The sequence below is a fragment of the Phalaenopsis equestris genome, unplaced genomic scaffold (genome assembly GCF_001263595.1).
Source record: "Phalaenopsis equestris unplaced genomic scaffold, ASM126359v1 Scaffold000428, whole genome shotgun sequence".
In the NCBI taxonomy this organism is placed as follows: domain Eukaryota; kingdom Viridiplantae; phylum Streptophyta; class Magnoliopsida; order Asparagales; family Orchidaceae; genus Phalaenopsis; species Phalaenopsis equestris.
Genome location: NW_018164869.1, coordinates 4,191,907 through 4,202,464, shown reverse-complemented (window position 1 = coordinate 4,202,464; position 10,558 = coordinate 4,191,907). Strand labels below are relative to the sequence as shown.

Genomic DNA, 10,558 nt, shown 5'->3' with positions numbered 1-10,558 from the left:
AGTAACGCTCTTACAACTATCTTTTACGACCTATACAACCAAATTCTATCATAGTTGTCCAATAATACATATGTGACCAACTGGTCTCATTACTTCCTCTCACTACAACTTGTGGCCAACTAACACTCTTGAAATTGCCAACGATGGCTAAGTGGTCAACTACTATGACTTTCAACTACGACCATTATTGTATTTTGATGTCATTATCACTATCATATGTAACATTTGAGGCAATCTAGTGACTTCGTAGCAATCAAAAACTATTTTTGTGGCCCACTATCTCTATTATTGATAAGAACTACAGTTGTTATGGGCCAATCACAACCATGAAAGTCTACATTTGTAATTATCTGCTTTGTGATTCTCTCTTTTTGAATTTAGAAGAAGAGTTTACCAACACTCACAATTACATAGTAATTTAGTTGGGCAGGTTAGGCACCACGATTTTTCCCCTCCAAAAATATTTCATATAAAAATTTTCGTCCTCTCTTCCTTCTATATTTTTTTTTCATTTGTGCGTATGTCAAGTCTAATTATTAGGTGCGGAGAGCGCACGCAGAACTGTGTGCGCTCTCCGATCACAACCGCACATCGCGGCTATATGGCAGTGGGACGCGGAGAGCGCATGCAGAGCTACGTGCGCTCTCCGATCACATCCGCACATCGCGGTTGTATGACAGTGGGACAACCGCGATGTGCGGCTGTGATCGAAAAGCGCACGCAGCTCTGCTTGTGCTATGTGCACCCAATAATCGCTCGTATGTCAGCCCTTCCTATAACACTCATGCGTTAAATTATTATTCAATTGCAACAAATTTTATGGCATGCAACAGTAGTATAATACAGGTATAATATATTATATGCTTAAATGTTATAATACAGTATCACATTATACTCCATTATTTTACTCGCAGTTTCCTCAACTATATTATAATATATTATTTCATACTAAACCAAACTATTTCATGCTATTTTTTATGACACTATATTATCTTATTATATTATGTTACGTCATTTCCTACTATATACTACTTTTAAATAAAATCAGAATATTCAGCTAAAATCCTACCATATTATTCATAATCTAATTGATTTGATCTGCATCAAAAGCTTCGATTTTCTCAAAACTCCTCCCATAATCAAACCAAAACTAACTCAGAATAAAACCAAAAGCTTCGATTTTATCACCCCTTTTCTCCCCCTTTCCTGCAAACCTGTAACCATTAATCTGGCTCTGTTTTGAATATATAATAATCACAGAACCGTGATCCTATCAACCTACTCTCATTCCATGCTCTACTAAAAACTATCCAACATAGGCGGCAGATATAGCGAGCAGAAAATTAATAACATTGACGAGAAACGCACCTCAGAGCTCAGAGGAGGCAGGCGCCTTAGTTGCAGAAGTGATGGATGAGATTGGTAGAACTGACTGAAGCAACCCCTGCTTGATTGACACATAACTTTAATCCACAGAGAAAGGAGGTTATTCAGATCTCTGCTTTGTTTTCCACTGATTCCATGTCTTCTTCCTTTATCTTGACCGTCTTCTTCAATTCACGGCCTCCTCGCCATGTACTCCTCTCATATTTTGTGGTACTGAGCAGTTCCTTCATCTTCTACTTTCCATCTTTTTTTTTTTGGGTTCTTACATTTTCTTGTTTGGTCGACAATGGGTTTCAGCGGTATGGAGAATGCGAGGAATGGAGGGATGGAAGAAGCTGCTGGTGGATTCCATCTAGGAGACTCTGTTCTTGACCTCACTCGAAGTAGTAAAATGTCTTGCGCTATTAAAAACGAGATTTTTTTTTTTGGAGAACTTTTTGGTTCTTTTTTCTGATTCGTTTTTTGTTTGTTTCTTGCGAATGGCAAGGTCCCATTCTTAGCCCCAGGTCGTCTTCTTGCAACCATTATGGAGGATTGGGGCATGTGGGGCTAAATATCTAAATTCTTCCTCTTTAGATTTTTTATGAGTTTTGTTTTTTTCAAAAAATTATTTATAATTGAAATATTTCTGTTTTTTGGTTTGCAGAGTGTTCAGACTATGGAAATGGTCGGCAGGATCTGCTTTCAAAGGGAGGGTTTTGAGAACGGGGCTGATTCAGCAATGGTGGCTGGAGCTCTCAGGGCTGATGGCATTGATCCCTTTGATAGAATACGTGAGGTTGGGTGTTCTATTTCCATTTAAAGGTTCGGTTCGCTGTAAAGTGTTTGACTTTTGGATGTCTGAGTTGTAGTTGGTAGATGAGAGATTTACCTCCTGCGGCGGCGGCGGTTATGGTGGTGGTGGTCGTGTGTCTGTGGATTCTTCTGCTGTGTCTATGGAGAAAGCAATCGATGATAAAGTTTGTATTTTTTTTCCTTTTCATTGAGTTTGTTGTGTGATTAGCTTTATTTACATTAAAACAATTTAATCTACACAATGCAGATAATCCGGCGGTTAGCACAGAATCGGGAGGCGGCGAGGAAAAGCCGGCTAAGGAAAAAGGTTAGAGTTTTGGGTCCTTTCTGTATTCCTACTTGGATTTATTCTACTTTTCTGAAAACTTGAGCAGGTTCGATTCAGAAGCTTGTATTCATCATTAGCGAAACAATGAGTAATGAGTGAGAAATATTAGAGGAAGAGAGTATACATTTATGCGTCTAGCACTTGTCATTTCATATTTGCACGCATTAGCAAGACTTATTTTTATTATTTTTTTTGTGTTAGTTTAGTGTGGAAGTTACAAAAAAGTAGGCTTCATACTTTGGTTTTCCTCATGTGGCATTTGGTATGACAATTAATGTATGGTTTCATACTTTAGAAATTATTGCAGCAATTGCATTCTTTATTAATATCCTTTCTCAGTTTATATTCATTTTGGTGTGAAGAACTTAACCAATTTTCTCATGTTAAGAGCTTTATTAGACTCCTTCCAATTCACCTATTCCAACTCCTTTAAACTCCTTAACTTAATTACTTTCACCCGCACTTTCCCTTGGTCTGTAGGATTTTGTTACTAGGCAATATTCTTTGGAGTCTAATTAAAGAGGTAGATATTTGTCCTAGTTGATTCTTGATATTTCTTTAGCCGCAAACTAATTTTCTGAGAAAATTAGGGTGAAGAAAAATAAGTAATCTACACAAATCCAGAAGAACACAGAAACGTCATTGGGAGCAGAGCGGCGATTCCTTTCACTATTCAGAAAAGAGTTTATAGAAATCAGAGATATCTCCTGGGGTTACTAACAGATCTATTTATAATCCCAAGAGTAAACCATAATCACAATATGTAATTACAATATTAGCCCTGTACCATACCGCGGGGCTTTGCCCCCGCACCCTAACCCACATAACTTCCCAATTTGGACAGATTATTCCACTCCGCTCCGCTCCGCTTCGATTCAACATCTGTTCCTATATGGTATATGAGCCATACCATAACAAATATACTATTGCATCTAGACTTGGCGAATATCCAACCCCTTAGGAGAAAAATATGTGGGAGTTACACCTGCACCACTGTAGGTTGGGCCACCATGCTTCTCTAGCAACTGCAAACATTCAACAAGTCCAAGCCCAAGCAATACAATACAAGAACTTGTTGATAGTAACTGACTTGGTCAACATATCAGTTGCATTCTCATCAGTATGAACATTCTGCAACAGTATCTCCCCAGAAGGTTCAACAAGTCACAATATGTAATTACAACATTACCCCTGTAACATACCGCGGGGCTTTGCCCCCGCACCCCAACCCACGTAACTTTTCAATTTGGACAGATTCTTTCGCTCCGCTCCGCTTCGATCCAGCGTCTGTCCCTATATGGTATATGAGTCATACCATAACATTTTCTAACTGATTTCTCATTTGTAGCACTATCTCTTCCGCATATAATTTATTTTTCTTATATTGGGAATTGTAAGAGAATTCAAGCGTCTAGGTTTGGTCTAGGGATACTGTCGTTTTGTTTCTTCCAATTTCTTATAGAGTTAGATTGGCATCTACCACACCAATGGTGTCATATTCATTGGTCGTTGTGGTTCTAGTTAAAAGTAGGGGGGCTCCTCCAACCTGAGTTATATCTATTAAAATATGGGTTATTGGGTATGTTATTACTTACATTCGTACAGTCCACACAAGCACTACAAGGATCAACTAGTTATCCATAGGCCTTATGTTCCATTGTTAGTGATTTTGTTGTTGAATTAATGTCTAAACTATTTAACTTTCTGGATATGACAAATACTTGTAAAGTTGAGATTAATAACGCGTTCGTGTTTTGAAGATTGCTACCTTCTTTGGTTTGATTTTCTCGGAGCACAATTGAAAATTATTTGTAGTTATTTCATTAAGTAATGAATAGACCTCCTCAAATGGTTGGATGTAGGGTGCTTCCTCGGTGCCACATTTATAATTGACCTTAACAATCCCAAAAGCATGTTGTAAAAGACTTGAATGATAAACCAATCAGGTAGGGCATAGTGTGGGTGTTATGAAATATATATACCGGAGCAGTTGATGTAGTATATATATAAATCAAACAGGAGAACGATCGACGAAGCGAAAAATAGAACGAGAAAAATTACACCAGAAAAGACACACACAGATTTACGTGGTTCGACAAATTGTCTACGTCCACGGAGTTGCAGAGGATTTTACTACTTGAGGAAATTTACACTAGTCGATCACCTCGACTTACAAGAAGAATCACTCACTCTTCATTGCTCTCTCTCTTCTTCTTCTCTCTGTTCTTCTCTCTCTACACCGAGATACACCGAAGAAAACTCTACACCGAGATACACCGAAGAAGACAAACTTACAAGAGAAATAAACCCAATTTCTCTTCTGCTACAAGCCACCAAGAAGAAGCCTAAGGAGAACAATCTTCTTCCTTCTTCTTCCTTCTGCCGCAAGAAACTACCCCTCCTTGCACTTCTTCGCTTCCACTGTCCGGTGGAAACCCGAAGAACTCTTCCTCTATTCCGAGGAAACCTAAAGAAGAAAATGGTGACTTCTTATATTTTTAGGTACGAAGGAGAGCCTCTCCTTTTATCATGAAGATAAGGGAGCGAAGGGATGCTTCTCTTCGTGAAATAGAGGAGGCAGAAACGGTTTCTGGCGAAGGGATGCTTCTCTTCGCGGAATAGAGAAGGCGGGAACGATTTTTGGCGAAGGGATGGTTCTCTTCGCAAAAAAAAAAGGAGGGAGTGGTTATTTGTGAAAATGTGTGACCTTTTGCGATCAGAAGCGTCATTTCGCGAAAACAGAAGGAGATGCGGGAGCGGGAGTTTGCGGGTTGGGTGGACCGGACTCCACGCCGACGCTAACAGTGGGCACTTCATAAGTAGTTCTTTGAATTTCTCTCAAGCTTCATAACTAGTCTCCCCCTCTAATGGCGCTACACTTTCCCACGATGGCGTCTTGTCACATGCAGGGCTGCAATTATAATTCTTGGGGTGCTTCAGCTGAACGCGTTGACTTTAAAATGATTTATTTTATAAATATTAGATTTTTTAGGTGTTTGGGATGTAAATCCTTATGTTTTACGTGTTAAGTACTTAGAAACTCCTCCCTTTAAATACTTTGGATGCATGTGTAATGCTTCAGGCCATAAAAGCTATGATTTCTGGTGTAGTAATCATCTACTTGTGAAGTAGGCATATGTTCATCATCTCGAAAGCAGTCGGTTGAAGTTGATACAAGTTGAACAGGAGCTTCAACGAGCAAGGCAGCAGGTATTTAAAGTCTTAATCCTACTTTACTTTGGTTGTTATCAAAATTTACCTCTTTTTCTCTCATGTTTTGCAGGGTTTGTTCAGTGCTAGTGGTTACATGGGAAATCACGGCCTTTTAGTGGGAGTAAATGGTATATTTGCTTAAAATTTTCTTGATTTTTAACTGTCTTGATGTCAAAGTTGGCACTAAACTTTGCTGTTGTCAAGCAAATGAAAAAAAAAAAAAAACATAAGGGAAATTTACATATTCGATACATGTCACACAATTCTTATGCATTGACATATCTAACACTCAAAGTTTGATATTTTCATTTATATACCTTGGTATTAAAAACTTATAAATGAACATGTGAAATTCACTTTTAAGAAGTTAGTGATAGTGATATTTTTGATGTGATGTTGAACATTTGAGTGTTATGCATGTAAATATGAACGTTTAGGTGTTAGAAATATAATGATATAAGAATTGTGTCTTGTTTATGTAAACGCCCCTAAACATAATTTGCATCGGCAATATTTTTATTGGTTCTATCTGTCCCTTTTCTATATTTGTTATTAAGGAATGATGATACCTGCAAATATGTTCTTTCTGAATGTTTTGCGAGAAAATCTTGCATGCAAATAAAGAAATGATACTTAACCTCAATATAAAAGTAAAATATTACATTGCATGGATCTAAAAAGAAACTTACAAAATGATCCTAAATATTTATTTATTATCAAAAACAATTTAGGAGCCTTGGCCTTTGACGTGGAGTATGCTCGATGGCTCGACCAACATCAAAACCAAATAAGTGATTTGAGGTCCGCCCTAAACTCTCAAGCAGAGAACGAAGAGCTGGGACTTCTCGTTGATGGTATAATGGCGCACTACGATGTCGTCTTCAAGCTCAAAAGCATCGGTACCCGTTCCGACGTCTTCCACATGCTTTCTGGATTGTGGACGACACCTGCCGAACGATGCTTTATGTGGTTGGGCGGTTTTCGTTCTTCTGAACTTCTCAAGGTGAATATCAAATTTGCAGCACATTTTTGCACTTTGACACAGAAAGATTGTTGATAAATTTGTAAATGTTTTCAGATGCTCGTGGGTCAGCTGGAACCGTTAACGGATCAACAGCTGATAGGTATATGTAATCTGCAGCAGTCGTCGCAGCAGGCGGAGGATGCTCTTTCTCAGGGAATGGAGGCTTTACAGCAATCTCTTACTGATACTTTGTCGCCTGCTTCCTTTAGTGCTAATCCTTGTTCTGATAATGTTGCTAATTACATGAACCAAATGGCTATTGCAATGGGGAAGCTTGGCACAATTGAGAATTTCCTTCGCCAGGTTTGAAACATATATATCTAACCCCTAAACTTTACTTTTCTGACATTTATGTCACCTAAAATTTTCATGTCTCATAAAAATACTTCCATTTTAACTTTTAAAAAATGAAATGCATTTTTGTATGCATAGGTGAGGTGGTGTGAATGTAAAAGTTGAAGTTTAGTTGTTATGTAATTACATAAGATTTGATTGGGTATGCATGTAAATCTTTTCTTTTTTCTGTTAAATGTTGCAAACATTACCTCAATTTGTGTGCTTAATTATGCTTTTGTTAAGTTGTAATTTGTAATCAAATACTTCTTTTGTTTTCATTATGATATGAGTAAGTGGCCGACGATGATTCATTCCAGAATTTTACTTTGGGGCATATACACACATGCAAACCAATGCTTTATGTATTTACATCTATAACACCTAAACATTATTTTTTTACATTTATACCACCCAAATCTTTCATATCAAATAAGAAAATACCATCATTTCAGCTTTTAAAATGTTAAACGCATCTTTCAGGCATAGGCAACATCGTATTTATGTAAAAATTGATGTTTAGATATTAAGATACGTAAATACATGGGAATTAGATAATATGTAAAAAAATTGTCCTTTTATTATTTTTATTATTTCCTTGCATTTAATTTGTTTCCTCCAACTTCTGTTATTAAAGATTTGCTTTTCCTTTATCCCATCTATGAAATTTTCCATAAATTTTCATTGTTTTTTCAAACCAGGCCGATCTTCTACGACAGCAGACATTGCAGCAGATGCATCGAATACTGAATACTCGTCAGGCAGCTCGAGCTCTACTTGCCATCAGCGACTACTTCTCTCGGCTTCGAGCCTTGAGTTCGTTGTGGTTGGCTCGACCAAGAGATTAGTAGGCCATATTTATTATCCTATAATTGATGAAATGAGCAAAAATGTATATTGATGCTAATTGTAGTTGATGCAGTTGTATGTTTAATGTTGCTGGTGTTAGTGAGAGTCACTGCTGCGGCTTTAGGCTTTAATCAGGTACTGTTATGGTTAGATGAGTTGTTGATGAATCCTTTCGAGAGTTCTAGTTATTTTATGTATATTTTGATGTTGATTGGAATGGATTACATATTCATTGCTATAGTTCTTGTATTGATTGTTAGAAGTTGTGACAATCAAAATTGTAGGAAAATTATGAGATTGCTGGTTTTGCCACTTAAATGCAATAACATGTCAATCAAATGTGCATCGTATATAGATCCTTTGATGTTATTTATTCCTTTTTTTTTCTTTGCTTTTTGAGAGCTTTTGTATATTATTAAAGGAAGCAACATGTATGTAGGTGATTGAATGTTTGTTCACATAATGTAAGTCTTAACTAAAAGAAGGTTTGCACACACACCACTGAAGTTTTATGTATTTAAATATCTAACATCTAAATTTGAAATTTTACATGGCACCTTGTATGAATGAATTGGTTAAAATAGTGGTATTTTTTATGTGATATGAAAGATTTGGGCGGTATAAATGTAAAATATATCTTTATCTAAATAGGAAGGTGTTTTATTTATTTCAAAAAGTGAGGAAATGTGTATATGTTTTAGCAACTTGCATATGGTTGCACCTATGTACTTCTCTACTCTTTTCATAAAGTCAACATTTAATGTTCTTGCACATATGCTTAAGAAAATTAATTTTGTTGATATATCTAAAATGACATGTTAGAATTTGATCAAACAACAATATGGGTAGTATTCTTTGAATGAATCTATGAAAATCATGATTTTTCATTCTATATAATGTTTAATATATCTTTTGTTTGGTTGAAAGTTCATATTTAATATATGACATTATTTTAAAGATAATTTTATCTTATACGCCACATCAAGATTATATCATATGATATTAGTTTTTCAATGTTATAACTCTTAAAAATACTTTTCTTATTTCAATTTCTTTTTTTTTTCCAAATCTAATTTTCCTTTCTTCTTATGCTTTTTTACCTAATGAGATTTAGGCTATACATGTTACCCTCACAACAATATCATTGCTATATGGAAATGAGGGTAGAAAGACTTTCTCAATAGTTTCTCCTTTGAATTTTTCTCTTTGCATTTGAAATGAGTGGTCTATATAAGTAATAACATGAGATGACAGTTAAATATAAGTAATTGTCAAATGATTATAATGAAAATCATTTTGAGTGCTCCATACAATTTTGACATGTTAATCTAACATGAGTTTCCTCCAAACAATATTACTTAGAATAAGAAACCATTACTCGCCTAAAAAATAACTATTGACATAAGAAAACCTACTTTTTGATGCATTTGTATGTGTTGGGGCCCTTTAATTCTTTCATCAATTAAAGCCCTAAACATATATCTATTTCTTTGGTAGGTTTTTGTGAATGTATTATCAATGATGATTGTAAATTAAATGGTAGTAGTTTCCTCGTCTAATTAAGTAAAATATTGATTACATTAAGAAGTAACCTTGCATACTACATGAGGTGAACTCAAGCTAATACCACCTCAGTGGCTGGTCAGCTCTTCAATATTGCAAGCAATGAAACCAATGCCTTAGTTATCAGGGATTTCATGTATAGTTTGTTTTTCTTATTATGTATTAAACTCCTTATCTCCAGCTCTTAATGAAATTGTTTTACTCTTAAGGAGATTATCATCTTGACAAAAATAGTCATAAATGCTTAACCTTTTTGATAACTCTAAACTTGACCATTTCATCTTTTTCAAAATTATTTTGCTCAAATCAACTGTCAAAATCTTCATTCATAAACTTTAATGATTTTTTTGGCATCGAGAGTTTAAGAATGACATAATATATTCATTGATCATGATCATTACAAATGGGGCCCATCATCCAACATGTCGAGTGACCGATAATTGGGTACATTAATCAAGTCTAAGGGCATGATCTGTTATATTTTTATTTATGGCTCACATTTATTTTAATAACTTATGAGATTTATTTTTGATAACTTAAGTTATTAATTTTCATAACTCATAACTTATGTCATAAATTATGACAACTTATGATATTTATTTTGATAACTTAAGTTATTTATTTTCTTAACTCATAACTTATGTCATAATTTATGATAACTTATGATATTTATTTTTGCAACTCTATAACCCCTAAAATAAATAAATGTTACTAACTTATGTCATTGATTTTATTAATAAAAATCAATTAATTTATTAAATTATCATAAATCCTATTGGTTAGTAACCCCCTTGATGGATGGTGAATAAATAGAGCATGAATTTGAGAATGGGTCCTCTCTCTACCCAACACACCTCGTACATTTCTCTCCATCAGAAAGTACAGAAAGTTTTAAGGGATTAAAGAGAGAAACTCCATCTCTTCAAGATCAAATTTGTTCATCATGAATACAGGTATGCGTCGCTTTATTTTTACATATGTAAAAATCATGAATTTAAAAGATCTTGGCTATTATGTACTTTTCTTTTGTAATTTGTGTATAAAGTTGAAACATGAATTTTCTAACA

The 10,558-nt window shown here is 35.2% G+C and overlaps 1 protein-coding gene across 1 annotated transcript; it reads left to right on the top strand.

Annotated features, from left to right (window-relative positions):
* Nucleotides 1-1,228: 1,228 nt before the first annotated feature.
* Nucleotides 1,229-8,062, top strand: LOC110027606 (transcription factor TGA2.2-like). Its single transcript, XM_020729108.1, has 11 exons — nt 1,229-1,596; nt 1,684-1,769; nt 1,874-1,929; nt 2,033-2,164; nt 2,238-2,345; nt 2,429-2,488; nt 5,642-5,719; nt 5,793-5,850; nt 6,454-6,725; nt 6,801-7,049; nt 7,781-8,062. The coding sequence occupies exons 1-11, from the start codon at nt 1,574-1,576 to the stop codon at nt 7,925-7,927; spliced, it is 1,269 nt and encodes a 422-aa protein (XP_020584767.1). The 5' UTR covers nt 1,229-1,573; the 3' UTR covers nt 7,928-8,062.
* Nucleotides 8,063-10,558: the final 2,496 nt, after the last annotated feature.

Excerpts from the sequence above, each read along its gene's own strand:
- LOC110027606 (XM_020729108.1), top strand. The coding sequence starts at position 1,574 with ATGTACTCCTCTCATATTTTGTG. Across the intron at positions 1,597-1,683 it reads TACTCCTCTCATATTTTGTG|CGGTATGGAGAATGCGAGGA; the intron begins GTACTGAGCAGT and ends AATGGGTTTCAG. Across the intron at positions 2,346-2,428 it reads AGAAAGCAATCGATGATAAA|ATAATCCGGCGGTTAGCACA; the intron begins GTTTGTATTTTT and ends TACACAATGCAG.